This window comes from Anabrus simplex, chromosome 6 (assembly GCF_040414725.1).
Source record: "Anabrus simplex isolate iqAnaSimp1 chromosome 6, ASM4041472v1, whole genome shotgun sequence".
Classification (NCBI taxonomy): domain Eukaryota; kingdom Metazoa; phylum Arthropoda; class Insecta; order Orthoptera; family Tettigoniidae; genus Anabrus; species Anabrus simplex.
Genome location: NC_090270.1, coordinates 50,073,835 through 50,100,077, shown reverse-complemented (window position 1 = coordinate 50,100,077; position 26,243 = coordinate 50,073,835). Strand labels below are relative to the sequence as shown.

General features: G+C 38.9%; 2 protein-coding genes across 4 annotated transcripts in view; one reads left to right on the top strand and one right to left on the bottom strand.

Annotated features, from left to right (window-relative positions):
* LOC136875857 (uro-adherence factor A) overlaps positions 1–18,293 on the bottom strand; it is a 132,986-nt gene extending 114,693 nt beyond the window's left edge. Inside the window, exons 1-2 of the mRNA XM_067149477.2 lie at positions 18,160–18,293; positions 3,328–3,672 (exon numbers count right to left, since the gene is read on the bottom strand). Of these exons, the coding sequence (XP_067005578.2) occupies positions 3,328–3,480 (153 nt within the window). The 5' untranslated portion in view covers positions 3,481–3,672; positions 18,160–18,293. The remainder of the gene's footprint in view (positions 1–3,327; positions 3,673–18,159) is intronic.
* Positions 18,294–18,365: 72 nt separating this feature from the next.
* Positions 18,366–26,243, top strand: part of LOC136875446 (uncharacterized) — a 65,406-nt gene continuing 57,528 nt past the window's right edge. The window contains exon 1 of one of the 3 annotated variants that reach the window (XR_010860433.2): positions 18,366–18,391. Coding sequence is in view for 1 of the 3 variants with exons in the window: in XM_067148999.2 (XP_067005100.1) it covers positions 18,535–18,549 (15 nt within the window). In the remaining 2 variants the exon portion in view is untranslated. The other 2 variants (XR_010860432.2, XM_067148999.2) reach the window with 2 other exon arrangements.

Sequence of the window (26,243 nt, the reverse complement as noted above, 5' to 3'; positions counted from 1 at the left end):
AGCCTTGGAAAGAAGATTATAGACCGGACTGACAGTCCTCTCAGACAATTGTAAAGTATGATGACCATAAGGCTGATGATATACAATGTTCTGAAAGGAAACCCCCAATAAAAAAGAGACCCAAATACCGAATCGGAACTATGAACATTCTATCATTAACTGGAAAGGTAGAAGAACTCCTAGACATGATGGATAGAAGAAAAATATCAATATTGGGATTAAGTGAGACCAAATGGAAAGGGATTGGAAGTAAGACACTTCGTGGAGGATATAAATTATACTGGAGTGGACAGGAGAAGGTAGCGAAAAATGGTGTTGGAATTTTAATTAATGAAGGGACTGACACTACAGCTGAAGTTATCTGCAAAAGTGATAGAATCATTAAAATGTTCATGAAACTGGAGAACACTAAGTACACTGTCATACAAGTATATGCCCCACAGACAGGCTGCAGTGAGGAAGACAAAGAGAAATTTTGGCAAGACATGGAAGATACAGTTAATGAGGAAAATGTTATTATTGGAGATCTAAATGCGCAAGTTGGGGTAGACATACTTAGGTATGAGAACATCATTGGTCCACATGGATTTGGACAAAGGAACCCAGAAGGAGAACAACTATTAGATCTGTGCAGAAGAAATGATCTTATAATCAAAAATACATTCTTCAAAAAAAGAGACAGTCACAAAATTACAAGGTACAGTTGGGATGGCCAGTATAGAACATTGATTGACTATGTAATCACGAATAAAGATGGTGGCAGGTACATTACAGATGTAAAGGTCATCCCTAGTGAAAGCATGGACAGTGACCACAGACTGTTGGTAGTAGACTTCAAACATAAGACTAAGGAAATGCAGAAATGCAAGGAAATGCAGGGTTAAAACTTGGAAGTTGCAAGAAGTCCAAATAAAGGAAGAATATAAACTAAGGATTCAACAGAGTTTGCCGAAGGGTGAAGTAACCAGCGTTAATGAAGAGTGGAAGGCCTTCAAAGACACCTTTGTGGGAGAAGCCAAAAACCTATGTGGAGTTACAAGTTCTATCAAAAGAAAAAAGGAGACACCATGGTGGAATGATAGAGTGAAAACAGCGGTGAAAGAAAGAAACCAAATAAAGAAGTCACTGGACAAGGAGAAACAAAAACAGGGACAAGAACGAAATGAACAAGAAATACAAAGACTTCAAGGAGTATACAGGAACAAGAAACTTGCTGTAAAGAACATTGTAAGGGAAGAAAAAGAGAAGAAATGGAATGAGTTTGCAGACAAACTGGAAGAGGACAGTAGAGGAAATATGAAATTGCTATACAGAGTAGTGAAAAACAAGCGAAGGGATCAAGAGACAATAAAAGCAATAGAACGTGATGATGGAACTCTGGCACAAGAAGAGGGAGAAATTAAACAAGAACTCAAGATCTATTTCGAAAAGCTGCTGAATGGAGATACAGAAAACATAACAACGGATAGAGGAGAGCCAAGTCGAGGAACCACAACTGAACCACCAATTACATGGCTTGAGGTTGAAAATGCGCTCAAGAGCATGAAGAAAGGAAAGGCAGTGGGCGTAGATGAACTAAGTGCAGATATGCTGAAAGCAGCGGGAGTTCCAGGAATCCAATGGCTCTATAGACTGCTCAACAAGATATGGGAGGAAAATACTATTCCTGAGGACTGGAAGATGGGCATCATTGTACCTCTGTTCAAGAAAGGAAGCCGACGAAAATGTACTAATTACCGTGGTATCACACTACTGTCTCATGTCCTGAAAATATTGGAAAAAATAATAGAGACCAGAATCAAAGATATTGTTGAACGAATTCTGGAAGAAGAGCAGTATGGTTTCAGACCAGGAAGGTCAACTACAGACCTTATATTTGCAACTCGGATGCTAATGGAAAAATACTGGGAGAAGAACAAGCCTTTATTTCTAATATTTTTGGACATTGAGAAAGTATACGACAGTGTACCAAGGGAAAGAATTTGGCAATGCATGAAAGAACTTCAAGTGCGAGACAGCCTCATAGACAAAGTGAAAATGTTGTATAGTGGGAATAGAAGCTGTATTCAAGTAGGATGTGGTTTGTCGGACTGGTTTGAAACAAAGAGAGGAGTGCAGCAGGGCAGCTCATTGTCACCACTTCTATTTATTATTGTAATGGATGTAGTAATGAAATCTATTAAAAGGAAAGAACATGGAGATATCGAAGCCTTCACGTTTGCAGATGATGTTGCAATCTGGAGTGACTCAGAAGAGGAATTGGGAGACAGAATGCAAAGCTGGCACGAGGAGTTTAAGAAATATGGTTTAAACATCAGCAAGACCAAAATAGTGGTGATGAAAGTGTATGGGGAAAGAGCAGAACCAAAAGTCATGTTAAATGAAGCCCAACTGGACAGTGTTCCAGTTTTCAAATACTTGGGTAGCGTTATAACAAATGACAACCTAGCAAAACATGAGGCGAACAATCGAATCAATAAAGCAACACAATTTTACCACCAGGTAAGACACCTGCTGTGGGATGAGCAAATACCCATGAAAACAAAAATGACATTGTACCAAGTCCTATTATATACCAATTCTTACATACAGTCTCGAAACCATAACACTGACCAATAGACATAATTCCAAACTTCAGGCAGCTGAAATGAAATTCCTACGCACTATGATCCAGAAAACCAGGAAAGACAAGATTAGGAATGAGCAAATTAGAGAAGAAGTAGGAATAGATGATTCTCTCCTCAATAAGATTCAGATATCAAGACTGAAGTGGTTTAGTCACAAGAAGAGGATGCCAGTAAACAGAACTGCAAGGAAGGAATTTGACAGAAAAGTAGAAGGAAGACGATCCGTGGGAAGGCCACGAAGGAAATGGATAGATTTAGTTAAGAACGATGTACTGCTGAGAGGTCATGATAGGGACAAGTTGGTGGAGGAAGAATGATGCAAGGACAGGATGAGATGGAGGAGGCTCATTTACCACACCCGGGAAACTGGAGATGGTTTAGGATGATGATGATGATGATGATGAACAACAGAGGTGAAAGCCTTATCAACGCTTGTAACTACTTTCAACCAAGAACTCTTTGTAATTTTCATTCTTACTGTGGCCCAACTGTCAACACAAATGACTTTGATTACCTGAAATAACTTACTCCCCTCAATACTCTTGTATGCCCTCTCTAAATTCTATTAAAAGCATTACTTGATGAAAACTAAAAAACTGGTCCTGACACATATCTGCAGTCTGAAATCTCACTGATTTTCATCTATTACTCCTACATGAACAACTGAAATATACCAGAGTATAAAGGATTTAATGCATACCTTACAAAGTCGGTGATAAGGTTTCCTTTCCCAGTCAGCTCGATTAAGATTTGATTCCCAAAGCAAAGCTCGTTCCGGGTCAGAGGGAAAGTTCTTTAATTTGCAGTTTTTACCAGTATGGTTACACTGAGCAGCACAACATGCCTGGGGCATTTTAAATTAACGTGTTCAATGTACATTAATTGGAAGATTTGTTACAGCACTCAATGAATAAGTACTCCTGAACCAGAAATTATTTACCATCTTCAGTTCTTGGCCAAGGAAGCTTTCAAAAATAAATGAAATCCCAGGAAAATTGTTTTTCTGGTAATGGAGGAACAAGTCCTGCTATTCTTCTTCCAGGATCTGAAATCAAAGCAAGGTTTAACTACAGCAATTTATAAAATGGCCAGATAGAGTACAGTACATACAAAAACTTATCCATTGTGTTTCAATTGTTAATTCATCTCCATTCAATTGAGGCAAGACACAGTGAGCATGCAGTAACCCTTTGAGGGTCAAACGTTATGTCCATACACCATTGTTTCGTACATGACTGTAAAGTGCCAGCAATGATATATTGTTATTGGAACAGTGCACCTTACTACAGGCTTTCAGAGTGATTATATCTGACAGAATGCAGCATCTTGCATTTTTTTTTTGTTTTTACGTTGCACCGACACAAATAGGTCTTATGGTAATGATGGAATAGGAAAGGACTAGGAGTGGGAGTGAAACAGCCATGGCCTTAATTAAGCCCCAGCATTTGCCTAGTGTGAAAATGGGATAGGAAACCATGGAAAACCATCTTCAGGGCTGCCGACAGTGAGGTTCGAACCCACTATCTCCCGAATGAAATCTCACAGCTGCACGGCCCCAACTGCATGGCCAACTTGCTCTGTCATCTTACATGTCACTTCCCTAGAGGAAACAATGTAGTTCCTAACTACATTACTGACAAACAAATATGTTCACTCCTTTCTATGCAACAATTTTTTTTAATAACATCATGTTTGCCTCTGGCCATGCAGTACTGTAAGATGGTGACCAGGGAGAGAAATGATGCTGTTGATTATCTAGCCGAATTTGTTAACAAATGACATTGACACTGAGAATTACGTTGACTCAGAATACTTTATTCCTCCATCTGAGGATGATGACTAAAACCGTGATAATGAAATAACTAGGCGACCGCATGTTGATTATGTACATCATAGTGATGACGATCTTAAGTGTTATGTTTATGTTCAATATACAATATTTTATTTTACAACTTCCCTAATTATAGGGTTAAATGTTTGCCGTTGTGAGTATCATCATGCTGTTGAATACTGTTGAGCTGTTTACTACATGGAACTGTGTGAAGTAATGGACTATCATTGGAGTCGAACCGATTAACAGTTGTCGTGTATTGCATAGCCAGGGGCAAATCGAGCTGTCTACTCACAGTGGCTGTAGGAGGTGAGTGGACTTCGGATAAATTAAAGGAAGTATTAGTGTCCCAGATAAAGGAATGGGCTGGACCCCTGCTGCACCATAAGGTAGAGAGATAGACTAGTAATTAGTGTGACCATTCATAACTGGTTAAAATTGTGTTTAAATATGTATGTGTGCATTTATTGCTATTTGCTTTACGTCGCACCAACACAGATAGGTCTTATCGATGGGATAAGAAAGGCCTAGGAATTGGAAGGAAGCGGCCGTGACCTTAATTAAGGTACAGCCCCGGCACTTGCCTGGTATGAAAATGGGAAACCACGGAAAACCATCTTCAGGGCTGCCAACAGTGGGGCTCGAACCCACTATCTCCCGATTACTGGATACTGGCCGCGCTTATGCGACTGCAACTATCGATCTTGGTTGTGCATTTATTAGGTCATCCTGAAATAAATTAGAGTAATGAAATGGATGGAGTTTTATTCATAACAATATGTATTTGGAGACATGAAATGAAGCAAAATAAAAAATTTGTTGCACATTTTGTGAGATTACTACATGTTGCCACCTTTCCCCTTCTATTTCATGCTTCAGCACTTTTCCCTCCAATTTTACCTGCGTTTTTAAAAGACTGGACAGTATCTTTTTCTCTTCTTCAACAGATTTCCTTGGGTAAAAATTGATAAAATTAACAGATGCAGAGGCCATCAAGCAGGCCCAACAACTGCTCAATAACAAAGACCTAGAGTTGGAACTTTTTGCAGTGCATAACTACAAGTATTTGCCTGATGTGATTCAGCGTTTGGAAGAAGCTGGTGAGTATTAGGGGGAACCTTGATGGATTTGCTAAAGACAAATTCAAATTAAATTTGAAGAACAATCAAGATGTGGAAACCTTTGCAACTTTGACTGAACTCCCCTCATGAGTGCTGAAAAGATATGCTTCATTTGTTTCTGTAGTTGTCAAGTGGAGTTTCTCTCACTATATAAGAATCTACTGAACTCAAAGTGCCAGCAACTTACTGTCAAAAACATTGGAATGTTGTGGGCAATCCAATATAACAAGTTTATTAATTACACTGTTCTGCGATGGTTTCATTCCTGTCATCCTGTGTTGCTTTATAGGATGACTTCTGAAGTCTGAATCAGGAACCGATGTTAATTTTTCCCCCTAACATTTTCTCAAAACTCCTATAGTACGTTTATTTCATCACATGCACTAATGCACTTCTTAAGTTGTTAGGAAGAGTGTTGCTTTAATTTAGATTTCCATATTCTTTTATTAATTTAATTCGCTATTTTATTAATTCGACATCCTCCAACCATCTCGCAGTCCTGGATTATCACGCTCAGAGTGTAGAGCCGGCAGCTACGCACAACATAGCCGGCAACACATGGTTTTGGCTGAGTGGCATCATTCTCTTGTTGTGCTTCGTCCGTGACAGCCTGAGTTGTGTTTCGCTTGGTAGTGAAAAGAGATTTTTGTCTTCACAAGTGATCTATATGTGACGTACTGTGTTAATATTTTTATTGAACTTACATCTATCAACATGCCACAACTTGGCTGCAAGAACAATCCAGATGCATTCTGCAATGTATGTGGAAGTTTCGTGCTGATGAGACAGCGGCGCAATATAACCGAGTTCATGAGAAAGTCCTACTAAGCCTACTTTGGTTTGAAACTTGGAGACCAAGATAAGCCGTGGGCACCACATGAGGCTTGTAGAACCTGTACAGAGCAGTTCTATGTAGAACCACAACAGATAACAGTCACTGTAATGTAACAAAGTCCACAAGGTTTTGTAGTAGCAGTCAAAGGGACGCACCATCATTCAAATACTGTATTATGAAAGAAACAAATCAACTCCTCAAGATTTTGGATTGACGTCCCTTCTGACTAAAACCCTCGTAAATACAAACTACTACCAACGGAAAATATGATCATAAAAACAAGACTAGTTCGATGAAACTAATTAATTCAACATTTTACTGTTCAAAACTATTAAATTACAGTAGCAAGCCTCAAAATCAAAACTTGAAGCTGAATTCCAACATATCCAAGATTTTAATCTTCAAGCACCAATAAGTTTTAACTATAATTATGACTCAAATTATAATTGTTTTTAATAAACTAGAACTTTGAGAAAACAATTTTAGCCAAATTTTCAACATTTCAAGATACTGTGTTTTGGACGTCAATATCTTTAGAATTAACGGTTATTCCAATTTTAGTATAGTCATTCATATTGTTAAACTATTAATATGTTCATAAATTCCTATGTTTATATATTTTATTACTTAATTTTAGAATTATAATTAAGCACAAATTTGTCAAAGCAAATCAAATATGCCAGGTCTTAACCTTGAGATGATTATACAGGCTGAGGATGCTTGAAATTCAAGCAAAACATGTCCCTATAAAATAGTGTTGTAGCATTATGATCTAACAACATAAAACCAATTGTATTGAAAAGGTGGAATAAAAAAAATCACAATGTTGTAAGCATATTATAGCAAATTCAATACGGGTCTAATCATGAGATTAGTTACATGTAAATATTTTGCATGGCCGATTCTTTCTTTGAAATTCTTCAAACAAAAGCACTGGGTGTAAATTTCTGTATTTCAAAAGTAGAGGAAACAAAAAAAGTATCATTCATGAAAAAAGGAAATGAATTTAAAAGAGTATGGAACAAATGTCAAGAGAGCCATGAACTGCAAAAGAAGAAGAAGAAGATGATGATGCTTGTTGTTTAAAGGGGCCTAACATCGAGGTCATCGACCCCTAATGGTACGAAATGAAATGACAACAACAAGTTCAAAAAATCCACTGACCAAAATAAATAAAAATGTCAAGAAAAATGAATGGATGGACATGAACCCAAAAAACAGAAACAAACAAGAAACAAACAAACAAACAAACAAACATAAAACAGTGGATCCGACTCAAAAACGGTCATAAATAATAGTATTACTGACCAAGGGACCACTTATAAAGCACAAGTCTGAATTGATTATGCTTGATGTTTAAAGGGGTCCAAAAAAAAAGGTCTAATGCCCCCTCAGTATGGTACATGTTGCCAGTAAAGTAGAACCATGATATTTCTCAAGCTGCGGTACTAATCAAAGGTAGCGTAAACTCACGGTGTTCCAAACATTAAGGTACTACTCACAAGAATTGTATGTCGTAAAGGTAACGCAGACCTATGGTGTTTCTCACACAATGGCACCACTCATAGCAACGCAAACCGATGTGGTTCCTCACCTAGGTGTACTAATCACGGGCGCCGGCATTCCTGTGGTGTTCCTCACATAGTGGGTACGAATCACTGGCAACGCAGGCCCACGGTGTCGCTCATATAGTGATACAACTCACAGGCAATGCCCAGACCTGTGGTGTTGCTCACATGGGTACGACTCACGGGTACTGGAAAACCACACGGAACCCAGCTTGAGTGCTACGAATCACAAAACTATTCAGTACCTAACAGAATGGTACTACTCACAAGTAAAAGCGACCCATGGTGTTCCGCGCGTGATGGTACAAATCAAAAGTAGTTTCATGGTTCCAAGACAATCATCCCTTGGTCGCCCCTTTTAGTCGCCTCTTACGACAGGCAGGGGATACCGTGAGTGTATTCTTCGTCGGCATCCCCCACCCACAGGGGGTTGTGTGTTTGGTCCGCAAGAGGTATTTTATTTCCCTCAAGTCCACCAGCAAGCCGGTTAGGACCCCCCTATCCGCCACGTGGGAGTATCGCCTCTCCCCCTGCTATGCCAGCGTAGCAGGTTCGTGGTGCAAAAGAAGAGGCAACATCATAATGATACCTGTAACATAAATTCACACCACCATTGCACATATTGTGAGATATATGATATTATATATACCCAATTAAAAGTTTGGTTCAAAGCACTAGAAAAATTAACATTTTTACAGTTAGCTGATCAAAAGAACATGAAGAAAAGTTCTCCTGAAGCAGCATTCTGTTCTCTGAAATCAAGTAATGGTCAGCATTTTCACTTCACCTGTCTCAGAAACGAGCTCAACATTGCTTATTTCTCGGATGAGTAACTTACTATGGGCTTTCTAGAACTTTTATTTTTTAAATGGAGAATTGTCTTCTTCTGCTTTTTCTGAACTGTTGAAGTTATGTGAATTGATTTCAACTATTCCAGTGTCCAATACTAGTGCCTATTGTTCATTTTTGGCTCTTCAGAGGATACACACCGACTGCAGAAACACTCCTCTCTGCTGGCGATTGAGAAGACATTACTAAAATTGAAATCATCAGAATGAAGAAGAATTCCACAGCTTCGTCATAGAAGAATTTGTCCAGGATAGGTGGATGGAATTAACTTTCAAATAGGACAAGACCATGTGAGTTATTGTATTTATTTTATATAGGCCCTATCTTCTTAGCATATAATATGTGCTTCCTTTACTAAGTGCCATCACTGCTTGTTGTGTAGACTATTCCTTAAAGCATCTCCAAGTGGACAAGCACCCAGGACAGGACATGAGCAAGAGTTTCCTGGTCTCTGCACCAACACCAGCAGAGGGTGTTGCTCTGCTCAGTAAGAATCAAACTGTGGCAACATTACTAGCTAGTGTGAATTCCTTAAATAACGTGACAACTTACCCAAATGGGGCAGCTCACACCACTACTGTAAACTTCAGTGCGATGTTTTCTGTGCTTACACCCTAGGACATATGAATTGCAGAGAAGTTGGATATTTAGTATAGGAGTTGAATTTTTAATTATCTTTTTTACTACTTTTGAAATTGTATCCTGTCATATCAACAAGGTATTTTGAAATATATTTCTTTTATATGTAGGAGCATCACTGTATATAAATCTATATCAGTAGTATGTTTAAACTGTTAACAGGTGGAGAAAGAACAAAGTGGACGGCTTTGGTACATTATCATACGCAATGTGTGTCTGGAAATGGGAATGGATGAAGAAGGTATAAGGTGAAAAATTTGAAAATAAACATTTTACATACAATGGATCTTGAATAGGGATGCCACATATCTTCTTTTTCCTGGACATGTCCTCCTTTTTAACAGCATGAAAAGCGTCCAGCCAGTTTTTTTAATAACTTGACAAATTAATGTCCTCTTCTTGGGCGGTTAAAAAAAAATTATTTCAACGCGCAGGTTCAGTTATCAACTTCACTGCCACATTTAAATAGGCAGCAATTTTTGTTTACAACTATTGTTTGCTACCATTTTCATTCTAGCTCAGAGTTTTTTAAACCTTCAAGCTGGTATTAAAAGTTGACCAAGTTGTACCCTACAGCAGTACCGGTAATAACTTTTAAAAAATATCACAACTTTACATGCTATCACAAACATTGCTGTAACTTCTAAACGACTTGTCTGATTTTGTTCAAAATAAGTGGATATGCAGTTCATATCATGCAGATGCTGTATCTACATACAAAAATTTGGCATGGAAAGTAAAAAAGTGCCTAATTACCTTCTCGTTGGAATAAAATTTGAATCAACATGTATCTATGACCACTCAGGTGAGCATTCACTCTATATTACTATCATTATGTACATCACACGTAATTTCCTGCTGTGCAAAATCATCATCACTAACAGTTTCATTATCACTTGGATTATTCTTATCATTACTTTCACCTTATATGCGTTCGAGAGTTGCATTAGATAAATACAGACCCTGCGAGGACGCACCATGTTGTTTTTCAACAATCGACGTTGATGGAACAAATTATTTTTACGCCAACACAATGCCGCATTATGGTAAAAGATACTCCACTGCATAGAATGATGCCCTGTGCTGCGAGCCGTGCTAAAAGCTCACGTTGACAACCAACAGATGGCACACAGATGTACATCCAAAACATTGCTCTCCTAGTCCGTACCGCTCCTGGCTTACGTTTTGTAGATCCGTACACATACACGTCAAACTGGCTTGAGCGGCTAATGGTTGTGTCTGTGTATAAATTGTGTATAAATTGAGTTCTGAAAGTTTTATCAAGTATTATTTTGCCATAAAAACGAATTTTTCCTTTGTATTCCAAGTCATAATACAAACATAGAGCAAATATTTTCACTGTTTAATTCACAGTGAATCAAGGACAGAAACAGGTTTACAATTGAAACTGTGAAATATGTAGTATGTTTGCAGTATAACTTCAAACATTTCAGTTGCATCCAGTTTCACCACTATTTGTAGGAGAACAAAACACTTTTACAGAAGATCTTATCTTCAGAAAAGTATGAATGGCACAGGAAAAGAAATATTAATGACAAAGGTAATAGGCCAATGGTCAGTGATAAAAGTGAAGCTGTTAAAAGTGCAGTGATTCCATCCTATTTTTCAGGTTGATAGTCCTCTTTTCCTAGGTTGGTCATATGGTATCCCTAATCTTGAATGTTGAAACCTCTGCACATACTTCCTCTAAAATTTTCAATAATCCAGAACAAATAATAGTTGCCTATCAGAATTGGCTTCCCCTTGAGAATTAGAAATTAAAAGAAAAAAAGCCAAAGGATTGATTCCAATAAAGTACGCCACATTATTTAAAAAACTTGTCTAAAACTTTCATCAAACAGAACAATACTAAATTGAAGTGATCATTGTCCACAAATCTAGTTTAAAGTACAAGCATCCAGATTTTAAAAATTATTTTCAATATCTAGGGTACCACACTATCTTGCTTGTGTGTTTATATCTTATTTACCAAGCACTTATTTGTTGCACTATTGTTTGCCTTCGTAAGCAGTGTGTTTAAATGTCTTTATAATTTCACGTTTGATGATAAATTTGTTATTTCTCTTGCCTTTATAGAAATGTAGCAAAATTGCCTCCATCGATAACAACAAGTGGATAAGGTAAGGGGCTAGGGTCCACAAATAAAGAAGTTATATATCCAACAACTATGATGAATAATTATATTTACAAGTGTCTGTGACTGAGCACATGGTGCAGGTTTAACGTGAACTGTGTCTACCATATTTCTATAGCAGACGATGGCATTATTTTACCATAATCTTGAATTTCCGTCTGTACCTTCTGCTGACTGGTTTGAGTCTAGAAAAATGCACACATGCTAGGCTGAATAACCTTTACCTACTTTTAAACCAAAAAAAAGTCAGTATTTCAAATTTAATTGCTAGAAACATGTTATTAAAAGAAATGTTGATGGATGAGTTATTCCTTTTTTTTTTTTTTTTTTTTTTTTTTTTTTTGAGACTGTATATCTCATTACGGTTCAGGTGGTATACTTAATGTTGATGCCTCTTCTGAAAAATACGCCCTCCCTGAAGATTAAGGGTAGCTACAAGCCTGCTGTAAAGCCTCCTTCTTTGGAGGTACGAATTAAGTTGACCTGACTTTGTCCTGAACTTGAAAACTGAATACTAAGAATGATCACAGAAATTTCTAGCAAAAATCTGTGTTATACTCGTGCCAGTGTGTTTTGTGCTGCGAGTAGAAAACAAATGTTATACCTTCAATACACTCTTCTTCTACAGCTTTTCCCACACCTGTGGAGCTATGGGTGCAAACTGTGCATCACATGAGGATTTGGCCCTGTTTTATAATTGGTTGTCCTTCCTGACACCAACCCTATGCAGAGGGATGTAATCACTAATGTGTGTTTCTGTGGTATACCTCCCATACACTTCTTTTTATGAAAAGAAAGCAAGTATCAAGCAATTTAAATGCAATTTTGATGACAAAGATTTGTCATATTACTCCTTAGGTAGTAAAACAGCATTTTCCAAGAATAATAACATATACCAGTAGGCCTAATCACAAAAGCTACAGCACATGGCTACTGAACCCTAGTCTTTTGAGAAGCTATGACTGGAAGTAGGGCTAAGGAAACGCAGGTGGGAAAGTTTATCAGAAAGGAGTTGAGTGCAAGAATAGGGGGTATGTACTTGGCATATACAGAGGAAAGCCCTTGGGAGGATATTGGAAAAAGTTTAAAGAATGAAGGGGTTTATAGAGATAAGTTTAGTCATGAGTTAAAAATAATATTAAGTGAATGGTGCAATAACTCAGGGAAATATTAATTTGTGGGAAGTGGGGAAAGAGAATGGTTAGTTGCTTTACATCGCACCGACACAGATAGGTCTTATGGCGACGATGGGACAGGAAAGGGCTAGGAGTGGGAAGGAAGCGGCTGTGGCCTTAATTATGGTACAGCCCCAGCATTTGCTTGGTGTGAAAATGGGAAACCACGGAAAACCATTTTCAGGGCTGCCGACAGTGGGGTTCGAACCTACTATCTCCCGAATTCTGGATACTGGCCGCACTTAAGCAACTGCAGCTATCGAGCTCGGTGAAAGAGAATGGAACAGCTTACCAAAGGACATTTTCAACCCTTTCCCAAGAGGTGTGCGTTCTTTCAAAGGTTGAATGTGGTCATGGTAGGAGAAAATAAGACCTCAGCCGAAGACAGTATTGAGTACAACGGTATATGTGACACCTAATCTAAGCGCGGCAAGTTCCATATGTTCAGTGGTTCAGTAAATCACCTAGAAATACATAAATCTTAGTAAAATAGTTTGTTAAAAGCCAATTTCTTTAATTGGATCTGTATATTTGTGCATATAGCGATAATTTTGACATCAACCCTTGGTTGTTCTCCAAAACCAGCAGATTCAATTTCTGGACTGAGGATGCAGGGCTGTGGGATGTAAGGAAGATGCACAGGGTGCAGGGCTATAGGAAGCAAAGAGGGGAGGCCGAGAACATAGCCCGCCTATCGCAGGTGAGTGGGCGAGCGGTAGACACGAGCTACGTCGAGCAGCCCTGAAATTAGCCGAAGCACCGTCTCAAAGCAAGTGTTAAAATTTGCCAAATGTGGTAGGTTCTGAAGAGATTTTAATTTCACAATTTTTCTCTTCTGATATAATTAACCCAGGCCTTGAAAACTGCACTCACCCATTTGTCAGTGGCAAATTAGTTTTTACCCAAAAAAAAACATCAATCAATTCATAACAAGTTGAGCAGAAGCACAGATCACTAACTGAAGTGCTGCCTTGATACAGTCGAGAATGAAGTATGCACCAAATGCCATGTTCTGGACTTCTCATGCCTGCTTCAAGATAGCACCCAAAGCATTTTATGGCAATGAGGAAATTCTTCTGTTAGTCCATTTCTGTGGCCTACTGATGGTGATGTAAAAGAGGATTTTTCTTTTTCCTATCATAATGGCTTCAGTTAAATATGGTTAAAGAAGGGCAAATATCTGAAAAGGGAGTAGGCAAGCCATTAAAAATTGTACACAAGTTTACTGAGCACTTATGTGAGCTGAAGAAAGTGTTTTACAGAGATCACGTGCATTGCCGTTACAACAATAACTTGTAAATGAGAATTCAGCTTCATTAACCAGATAAAAAGGAAGCAGGGACCTTCCCTGAACATCACTACTCTAGGGGATGTCATATAGCTGGCAGAAAATGGACCACCCTTAGAAGAAGCCACAGACAAATGATATTTCACGCTAGGGCAATGCCATGTCAGTGGACACAAGACCAAAAACTCCAAATCTAACTAGACAAAGCCTGCAAGGTAATTTTTTATTTTTAAATCAGCACTATTCAATCTAAAACTTGATAATGGAACTAAAATAATGGAAACTGGCAAACAATGGAGCAATGCAAAATTTTGGTTTATGCGGAACATTAATATAATTTTTTTTTAGACCCCCTGTTGTTCTGGTGAGTGAGAAATAACAACTTTTGTGGACTGATTAACCGCAAAGAACCAGAATATTTTTGTAACCGACTACTTCCATAGCCAAAGTGTATGTAATTAACAAACTTTTAATTAATAAGTTGAGTGCAATATGAAAAGCTAACAGCAAAGTATATCATGACAAGAGCATAAATAACAGTAGGCCTAGTCTTCCTAACACATTCTTGAAGCAGTCATTTTAACGCCAGCAACATCTTCGTGATCATATGAAACTGGATACTCTTTTCCCACCATCATCATCATTTTTTAATTATTTTGGTAACTTCTTTGAGCTACAGCTGTGTGCCTTCAAAAGAAAGTTGCATGCGAATCGAGCAATGCAATCTCACTATCAAGTTTTTTGCTATTTGCTTTAAGTCGCACCGACTCAGATAGGTCTTATGGCGACGATGGGACAGGAAAGGTCTAGGAATGGGAAGGAAGCAGCCGTGGCCTTAATTAAGCTACAGCGCCAGCATTTGCCTGGTGTGAAAATGGGAAACCACGGAAAAGCATCTTCAGGGCTGCCGACAGTGGGATTTGAACCCACTATCTCCCGGATGTGATCACTATCAAGTAACAATAAATATGAATGTATTATTAATAACAATAATGTTACTTGCTTTTTCGTCCCACTAACTACTTTTACGGTTTTCGGAGACGCCGAGGTGCCGGAATTTTGTCCCACAGATCTTTCACGTGCCAGTAAATCTACCGACAGGTGTCTGATGTATTTGAGCACCTTCAAATACCACCGGACTGAGCCAGAATCGAACCTGCCAAGTTGGGGTCAGAAGGCCAGTGCCTCAACCGTCTGAGCCACTCAGCCCAGCAACCATGTTATTCTTTAAAACAGTGAACCCCCAGATCATTTTGCCACCTGGTAAAATACCCCATTCATAAAATAAATGTTCTGACTCTGAAACTTATCCAAACTGTAACACTTTACAATCTTACATTGTATTAGTATGTAAACCATTCTAGCATTTCTGATCTCTAACACCTAAGTTATGCCTTTCATCGAGCAAGTAGCTGCACGGTTTGGATCACATAGTTATCTGCTTGCATTCGGGAGATCTCAAGGCTGCCAACAGAGGGGTTCAAACCCACTATCTCCCGAATGCAAGTTCACACCTGCACTCCCCTAACAGCTCGGCCAACTCGCTCTGTGTTTCCTATTTTCACACCAGGCCAATCCTGGGGCTGTAAGACCTTAATTAAAGCCATGGTCACTTCCTTTTCTATCCCATCGTCTCCACAACGCCTTCCTGTGTCAGTGCGACTTTAAGCAAACTGTAGACAAAATAAGTTTGGATTATTCTTTTTTATATTTCCTCAAACACCTAAATTTTGCATTGGTATTATTTTTGAGTTAGAGGGTCCAGTGTGATCCATTGAGTGCTTCTCCAATTTAAGAACTTAAATCATATCAGTATGTACTATAGCTGGCGAAACAAGCCTACAAATGGAATTCCATTACTATTCTCTCTATGATAAAGGCAGAAGCTGTGCTTCCTCTTAAAACAATAATCACCACCACCAACCATAAGGTAAGGTAAGGGTGTATTCTTCCCAAAGGCAATTCCAAACCTCCGCAGAGGTGCGCCTGAGTCGGAGTTTACGTGCAGTAGGTTGGCCAGTTTCTTTCTGCTCCTGCATTCCCTCACCACCCACCAACAGCGCGTGGCAATCCATCCAAATCTTGACAACACCCAAATTTGCTTAACTTTGGAGATCTCACGGGATCCGGTGTTTCAACACAGCTACGACCACCAACCATCAAAGGCAGTAAATGTGATAAGTTTTAGATCAACAATGTAGCAGAGGTTACAAACTTCAGAAGTATTGTGTCAAAGTTTCTAAGTCTTTATGTCCAACTGACTGATGATAGGTTTTTAATTAGTCTTCTTCTTAATCTGTTTACCCTCCAGGGTTGGCTTTTCCCTCGGACTCGGCAAGGGATCCCACCTCTACTGCCTCCAGGGCAGTGTCCTGGAGCATGAGACATTGGGTCGGGGATACAACTGGGGAAAATGACCAGTACCACACTCAGGTGGCCTCACCTGCTATGCTGAACAGGGGCCTTGGTGGGGGATGGGAAGATTGGAAGGGATAGACAATGAGTAGGGAAGGAAGCGGCCATGGCCTTAATTTAGGTACCATCCCGGCATTTGTCTGGAGGAGAAGTAGAAAACCACTTCCAGGATGGCTGAGGTGGGAATCGAACCCACCTTTACTCAGTTGACCTCCCGAGGCTGAGTGGACCCCGTTCCAGCCCTCGTACCACTTTTCAAATTTTGTGGCAGAGCAGAGAATCGAATCCGGGCCTCCGGGGGTGGCGGCTAATCACACTAACCACTACACCACAGAGGCGGACAATAATCCAGTTCACCCTACGACGATAATTTCCAGCAGTTAGTACCAGTAAGTACAGCATTACTAGTAATCCAAACCCTGGTGGTCACCTATCCAAGTTTGCCAAATGTTGCTTGACTTTGGTCTGTTGTTCAAACATGGCTAGAAACTCATTACAGTCTTTTAATTAAAAATGAACAATTTTCTAGATCTGTAAAATAAAAGATTTGCCTAAAGAAAAGTGAAGATAACTTGTCTTGCTTAGCTCACAACACAGTCCAGTAATAATAATAATAATAATAATAATAATAATAATAATAATAATAATAATAATACCGATAATAATAATACCAGTAGGCCTAATAATAATAATCCAGTTCACCCTACGACCATTTCCAGCAGTTAGTACCAGTAAGTACGGCATTATTGTTAATCCAAACCCTGGTGATCACCTATCCAAGTTATGAAGTTGCCAAATGTTGTTTAACTGCGGACCGTTGTTCAAACACGGCTAGAAGCTCATTACCATGACCTAACACAAATCGTTACTCATGACTACGGTTACCGATATTATGAAACGAACAGTATGAAAATAGTTGAAAGAAACCCTTCACTCACATGCACATTTAGACCTGACACGGCCCGGTGTAGTAATAATAATAATAATAATAATAATAATAATAATTAAAAAACCAGACGTGAAAACGGTTCCAAGCAGTCTTCCACATGATTGAATACCGGTACCATAATGGAATTTTGATTAGGTCACACAAAATTGTTGCATTCAAGTTCAACTCTAACCAGGATCGAACCAGCGACACGCGACGTGAAAGGTCCGACTATCAACAGCCTGCCTCGTTCTCGCTTAAAGCAGGACCTCAGCTATCTCCATTGTAAGAACAAGCCCTGTATTTGGTCTGATTATCAATAATCCTCATAATAAAACAAATTATGGGTAACGGTGGACATTTAACGACATATAGTATTTTTGTCCTTGTTCCCGGTTACAAACGTAATCACAAAAATACAAACTATCCTACTCATAAGTCATAACCTAATGTCAAGTCAAAACGCTCAGACGCCATTTTTGGGATATTCATCGCGGTATAACAAATCAAATTAATTGACGCACAAGTAACAGCAAACAAGATACCCTGGTAAAGTAAATCACAACTCATAGCTCTGAAATAGTCAAACATAAAAATAATAGCATGAAACAGTACTACGACACACATACATACATACTGTACATACATACATACATACATACATACAAATACATGCATAATATAATAAACAAATCTTAAATCGGCAATTTCATAAGAATATTACAAACCATTCCAAGAAACTGTTGTTGCTAGCACTTTCGTATTACGGTCATTTAACTCACACTACCTTTCCCTCCACAGATAGCATTTATATGACAAAATTACGGTTATTTCCCTTATTTTGTTCCGAACAACACCATCACAAACCATGCGTTCCATTCGATTGAAATATTATACTTTGTGCTTTGGCGACATCCAATCCAAAGAGTTTACACTGGGGAGTGGATCGTTTGTTTATTGGTTTGTTTACTATAAATACATCATACTACACGGCTCACGAACTTACCGCATATTACAGATAAAGGAATAGTGATAGAATCCGATAAAATGATGACAAATGTCTTAATTAGTACGCATTTAATTCTAAAACCACATTCGCATTAATGAAGATGGAAAAAGTTAGTTCCTGTATCATAACTACTGATTTAGACAGTTCATTAACTAGAAACACATGAGTGGGTTAAGCATGTGGCTTAAGCTTTGTTTCTCTCCGTATTATTTTGCTAACTCACCTCCTTCTGTAAGAGCAATCTAAACACAACTCAAGGTAACATTTCCATCATTTTAAGTTCCTTATAATGGTATGAAGGATAACGGGCACGTAGTGAAATCCCACCGTAGTAGTATATATATATATATATATATATATAGTAGGTCAAATAATCATGAGGTTAGCATGGTGCAGAATGATTCTTGCAATTACCAATTCATTAATAGCATATTGCATTCATGGGTTCAGTCTTCAACACACTCATTCCGATTTTCACGGTGTAAGTTGATCCCTGACCAACGTTATCCTACCGAGCCAGTCTCCAGAGGCGTGGTTGTTGCCAGCGCATTTCCAAGTTTTAGTTATCTATACCCCCTTATAACAGTAATTTAAGTATTAATGCTACTGTGGTACCTACGAAAAGTGGTATTTTCATTGAGTCACTTAACTTTCATTGAAAGTATTTGACAGGATTTTACTCTAAAAATAGTCAGAGTAAAATTATCAGTAGCCTATAGTTAACTTAGATTCAGTTATTTAACGTATGGTGTTTATAATCTACAATTATGATACAAGTAAAATACATATAAACAAAACATTACAGTTGAACATCTAGGGCATCCAGCCAGGACAAGGCTAGAGAAGAAGACCTCTCTAGGTTGTTCCAGTCACCCTCAGATGGCTGATTTGAGCATTCTTGTATTATATAGGGAATTGTTTGCTCTTGGGCTCCACAATCACACTGTGGGAATCAAGTGTGTCCACTTATGGAGCGATGCACATCATCATCTCCCATGGCCTGTTCGTGCACGATTCTGTCGGCACCATTGTAACTCTTTATGGTCGAGTTTCTGGAAGAGTTTGAGTCGGGATTTCTAATCAGAGGATCTGGGGGTCTGGGATCGGGCATCCACATCTTCCACATTTTCTTCATCTTGAATGGCTCCAATTGTTAAATAACTTCATTAGTCCAAAATGGCTTCCTGGATTTCAGACATCATTTGGGAGGGTTACTGAATATTGAATAAATTGGCAGGTGCCTGAAGCATTCACATGCAGCTGCTTACTGTTTTCTGAGCTATTGCAGAGGTATATTGGCCAGCACGTTCAGCCAGGTCACAGGTGTTGATCTTATGGTGCCTGTTATGATCATGGTCTCATTGATTTGTGTATTGACTTTACTTATGTGGGGACTTCTGTACCATACTGGTGAGCAGTAATCGGCAGCAGAGTACAGTAATGCCGTTCCTACTGTGCAAAATGTCATGGCTTCAACAAGTCAAGTTGTAACTGCCAGTTTTTTAATCATATTGTTCCTCTCCTTAATTTTCCCACCAGTGGTTTTGTATGTGATCAAGAGTTATTCGTAAGTATGGGGTGTGTTACACAAAGAGTCGGCGTGCTCATCATTCCTGCCATTAAAAGCATAACTGTCCTCTACATTTTAAAATCAAGACGAGACAATCATATGCATTTTACTTTTGAATATTCACTGACGATAGAACTAAGGTTCACCGGGTGAGTTGACCATGCAGTTAGGGGCGCGCGGCTGTGAGCTTGCATCCGGGAGATAGTGGGTTCGAATCCCACTGTTTGCAGCCCAGAAGAGGGTTTTCCGTGGTTTCCCATTTTCACACCAGGCAAATGCTGGAGCTGTACCTTACTTAAGGCCACGGCCACTTCATTCCCACTCCTAGGTCTTTCCTATCCCATCGTCGCCATAAGATCTGTCTTTGTCAGTGCAGTGTAAAGCCACTACCAAAAAAGAAAGACATGTAAGTAGCGAGAATGATAGCTGGTACAAACAGGTGGGAAAAATGGCAGGAGGGTGCTCAGAATGAGGAGATAAAGGCTAATTTAGGAATGAACTCGATGGATGAAGCTGTACACAGATGCTTCGATGGTGGAGTAATGTGAGGCGATTTGAGGAGGGTAGGTTACCTAGGAGAATAATGGACTCTCGTTATTAAGGGTGAGAGAAGTAGAGGGAGACCAAGACGACGATGGTTAGACTCAGTTTCTAACAATTTAAAGATAAGAGGTATAGAACTAAATGAGGCCAAAGCACTAGTTGCAAAGAGGATTGTGGCGACGTTTAGTAAATTTACAGACACTTGCAGACTGAACGCTGAAAGGCATAACAGTCTATAATGATAATGTATGTTTAACCCGGCATTACTCGCTAGGTCTTTACGTGCGCCGTTACTCGCTGGTGAGCGCAGCGCTCACCTTTATGTTTAAAGGCTATAATATGTCCATATAAATATGGAGGTATTTTTAATATGTCCATTTGAGATAGTTATTTATTTAGGAACACGGCCGAGTGGAGTGGCTATGGAAGCAAGCTCAACATTCGAGAGACGCGTGAGTTCGATCCCCACCGTTAGCTGTCCTGAGAATGGTTTTCTGTTTACGCTTCTAGGCAAATACCGGAGCAGTTTCTGTTCACAGACTACAGCCGATTCCTTACACCTATTTAGCCAACTTCGTTCACCATCATTTATTTCATCTTTATTAGCTCTTCAACTGAGGTTGGCGTCAGGAAGGGCATCCGGTCGTAAAACAAGCTATGTACATTGATATCACAGTTTTTTGCTATAAACGAAAGTTTCTCTCCTTCCCCAGAACTTGCAGACACTCTGAAACAGAGTTATGATCACTTCCGTAAACCTCATCTATTTCATACCATCAGTCTCGATGTTCAAGACCTTCCCGCCTTCGTTTCACACAACCACGAAAGTATCTGATCACTGGATGCCACAATAACTTGTAAATATTGTCTAACAACACCCACAGTATAAACATTTCGCACTAAACACAAGCATAAAACAAAACCTGACTTATTACAATGAGCGAAATATAAGTAGCACAGTTCCTCGCTACTGAGCGCACCGCTCACCAAACATACATGAATTTCGGGTGTATATTTTCAAAGATAATGAAAATGACTGACACATCCCTTTCATAATAATCTGTTACAAAGGTACAGGGACTTACAAAGGTGGAGGGTTTGTAACATTCCAACAAGAAGCAATATACTACGAAGGTGAGCGCCGCGCTCACCATGAGAGTAACCGCGGATTAATAAGGATTTTCAGTTTTAGGCTAATTTGCTACTTTTCTCTAGTTATTAAGGAATTGTAAACCCTGGTTGCCCAAAACAGGATCTCTATTTTCTTCATAGATCTTCGCCAACTGTTCGGCCTCCTTTTTTCAGCATGGTATTCTTTTCTGTACCCACAGGTAATACTTCTTTTGGCTTCTCCTATTACGGAGCCAACAGACCGACCAAAGTTCTGTAGCTTTGGTGGAATCTAGCGAAAGTAACAACCTGCTAAGTGTATTTAGTCCATTATTTGATGTTCCATCTAGATTAGTAACCGGTAGGGTTTGACCAGCAGGATTTGTATGCCAATTGTTGTTAACCTGGTAGTAAGATCTTTGTATGAGGTACAGGAACATGGTTGGTATCCATTGTTGTCATATAGAGATCTGGGTTTTTGCCATTGTGCAAGGTGAAATGATTTACAGTCTTTTGCATCATAAACTAAATGTAGCAGTGCTTTATCCCTCCATTCTGAAAATACCCCCTTGTTATGATCATGGCAAATAAGTTAATATGGGAAGGGCAGCTGATTCAGAAAGTGATGAAACCAACTAGAGGGAAGAATATTCTAGATGTGGTGCTGGTAAAACCAGATGAGCTCTATAGAGAAGCGGAAGTAATAGATGGTATTAGTGTTTTTGTCGTAGTTGAAAATAAGTGTGAAAGAAAGGAATGCATTAAAATTAGGACTCTTAGGCAGTACCATATGGCTGGTAAAACAGGCATAAGGGAGTTTTTAAAAAGTAACTATGATCGGTGAAAACGGTAAATAAAAATGTAAACGGACTCTGAGATGAGTATAAAGCAATTGTTGTGGAATGTGAAAATAGGTTTGTACCTTTAAAGGTGGTCAGGAATGGTAAAGATCCACTATATTATAACAGAGAAGTAAAGAGACTAAGAAGGAGGTGCAGGTTGGAAAGAAGAGTTAGAAATGACTGTGGAAGTAAGGAGAAACTGAAGAAACCTACTAGGAAATTGAATCTAGCAAAGAAGTCAGCTAAGGATAACATGATGGCATTCATACAAATTTTAGTGAAAAATGGAAGGGTGTGTATAGGTATTTAAGGCAGAAACAGGTTCCAAGCAGGACGTTCCAGGAATCATTAATGAAGAAGAGGAGTGTGTATGTGAGGATCTTCAAAAGCCAGAAGTATTCAGTCAGCAGTATGTAAAGATTGTTGGTTACAAGGATAATGTCGAGATAGAGGAGGTGATTGATGCTAAAGAAGTATTGAAATTTACATATGATAACAATGACATTCACAGTAAGATACAAAAATTGAAAACTAGAAAAGTGGCTGGAATTGATAAGATTTCTGGGGATATACTAAAGACAATGGGTTGGGGTATAGTACCATATCTGAAGTACATATTTGATTATTGTTAGCATGAACGAGCTATACCAAATGAATGAAGAGTTGCTATAGTAGCCCCTGTGTATAACGGAAAGGGTGTTAGACACAAAGCTGAAAATTACAGGCCAGTCAGTTTGACATGGATTACATGTAAGCTTTGGGAAAGCATTCTTTCTAATTATATTAGACATGTTTGCAAAATTAATAACTGGTTTGATAGAAGGCAGTTTGGGTTTAGGAAAGATTATTTCACTGAAGCTCAACTTGTAGGTTTCCAGGAAGATATAGCGGATTCATGAGGTTAAATGGACTGTATCTCGATTGACCTATCCAAGTCATTTGATAGGGTAGATCATGAGAGACTGCTGGCAAAAATAAGTGCAAGTGGACTAGAACAAAGAGTGACTGAATGGGTGGCTAGAAAATAGAACTCAGAGAATCAGAAGAGGTTAAGCTTTATCTGCCCTTGTAATGATTAAGAGGGGAATTCCTCAAGGCAGTATTATTGGACCTTTATGTTTTCTTACATATATATAGGCCTAAATGATATGTGTAAAGAAGTGGAATCAGAGATAAGGCTTTTTGCAGATGATGTTATTCTGTGCAGAGTAAGAAATAAGTTACAAGATTGTGAGCAACTGCAAAATGACCTCGATAAAGTTGTGAGTTGTGCGATGGGCCGTAGGCAATGGTATGTTGATAAACGAGGTTAAAAGTCAGGTTGTGAGTTTCACAAATTGGAAAAGTCCTCTCAGTCTTAATTACTGCATTGATGGGGTGGAAGTTCCTTTTGGGGATCATTGTAAGTTCTTAGGTGTTAATATAAGGAAAGATCTTTGTTGGGGTAATCACCTAAATATGATTGTAAATAAAGGGTACAGATATCTGCACATGGTTATAAGATTATTTAGGGGTTGTAGTAAGGATGTAAAGGAGAGGGCATATAAGTCTGTGTTAAGACCCCAAAAAGAGTATAGTTCCAGCATATGGGACCCTCACCAGGATTCCTTGATTCAACTTACATACATACATCATCATTATAGACTGTTATGCCTTTCAGTGTTCAGTCTGCAAGCCTCTGTGAATTTACTTAATGTCACCATAATCTTCTATTTGCAACTAGTGCTGTGGCCTCATTTACTTCTGTACCTCTTTTCTTTAAATCCTTAGAAACTGAGTCTAACCATTATTGTCTTGGTCTCCCTCTAGTTCTCTTACCCTCCAAAACTGAGTCCATTATTCTCCAAGGTAACCTATCGTCCTCTATTCGCCTCATTCAAGAACTGGAAAAATTCCGAAGAAAATCAGTTCAATTTTTCTGGGTGATTTCCGACAAAAGAGTACCATTACAAAAATGTGAATTTGGGCTGGGAGGACTTGGGAGAAATGAGATGAGCTGCTCGACTAAGTGGTATGTAATATCAATATAGTTGGTCCGTTGTTGGACATTATAAACTTTCCAGCTAACTCATTCTTGGTTGCCAGTGTTTCACCCCAGTGTGCTAAGTTGGGTTCATCAGTTGGTAAATAGCACACCTACCAAGACTCATGGCTAGTGCATACCGTGGAGGCCACGGCATAGGCTACTTGGAGCCACCGGCAGTGCCAATGCACTATGAGAGACTTTCTCATTTTCAAAAATTGATGCCTGCCTGGCCATCAGATGATAAAGATGTTGATTCTGAAATATTTGTTCTGAATGAGTACATTTATAATACCAATATAGTTGATCCATTATTGGACATTATGTCCGGCTCCATGGCTAAATGGTTAGCGTGCTGGCCTTCAGTCACAGGGGTCCCGGGTTCGATTCCCGGCAGGGTCGGGAATTTTAACCATCATTGGTTAATTTCACCGGCACGGGGACTGGGTGTATGTGTCATCTTCATCCTCATCACGACGTGCAGGTCGCCTACGGGCGTTAAATCAAAAGATCTGCACCCGGCGAGCCGAACATGTCCTCGGACATTCCCGGCACTAAAAGCCATACGCCATTTCATTTCATTGGACATCATAAACTTTGGAAATTTATTAAACATCTCCCTTGGTACGTTATTCCAATCCCTAACTCCCTTTCCTATAAACAAATGTCCAATAACAGACCAACTATATTGGTATTATAAATTCACTCATTCGGAACAAATATTTTCGGTTCCCTATGGGAATCAACATCTTTATCAACTGATGGCCAGGTAGGCATCAATTTTTGAAAATGAGACAAAGTCTCTCATAGTGCATTGGCACTGCTGGTGGCTCCAAGTAGCCTACGTTGTGGCCTCCACAGTATGCACTAGCACTTAGTACACTGGGACGAAACGCTGACAACCAGGAATGAGTTAACTGGAAAATTTATAATGTCCAATAACGGACCAACTATATTTGTATTATAAGTTTATCACTCAAAACAAATATTTTAGGTTCCCTATGAGAATCAACATCTTTATCATAAGTGGTATGTTCCAAGCTGTCGGTGGATAGATGGCGTGGAATGACGTCAGTAGACGAATAAGTGTGAGTGGGGTCTAAAAGTAGGAAAGATCACAATATGAAGATAAAGCTGGAATTCAAGAGCACAAATTGGGGAAAATATTTGTTTATAGGAAAAGGAGTTAGGGATTGGAATAACTTACAAAGGGAGATGTTCAATAAATTTCCAATTTCTTTGCAATCATTTAAGAAGAGGCTAGGAAAACAACAGACAGGGAATCTGCTACCTGGGCAACTGCCCTAAATGCAGATCAGTAATGAATGATTTATTTATTTATTTATTTATTTATTTATTTATTTATTTATTTATTTATTTATTTATTTATTTATTTATTTGTTTGTTTGTTTGTTTGTTTGTTTGTTTGTTTGTTTGTTTGTTTGTTTCTTATCCTTGCAAAACTGGCAACTATGTCCTCAAGATAAATAACTGGGTTATTTTTTGTTGGAAGAAGGTGATCTGCCATTGTTCCTTTGTTTGTTTGTATGTGGCAGTAATTGTGATTCCCTTCAGTTGGATATAGATGATTTCTCTGTTCCCTTCTTGATACCATGAGACTGTATTAAAGTCAGATGTGTCCTCGCAAATGTACACAATAGATCCATATATATCAATTCAATTATACTTGCTATTTTGTGTCCAGGTATGTTGAT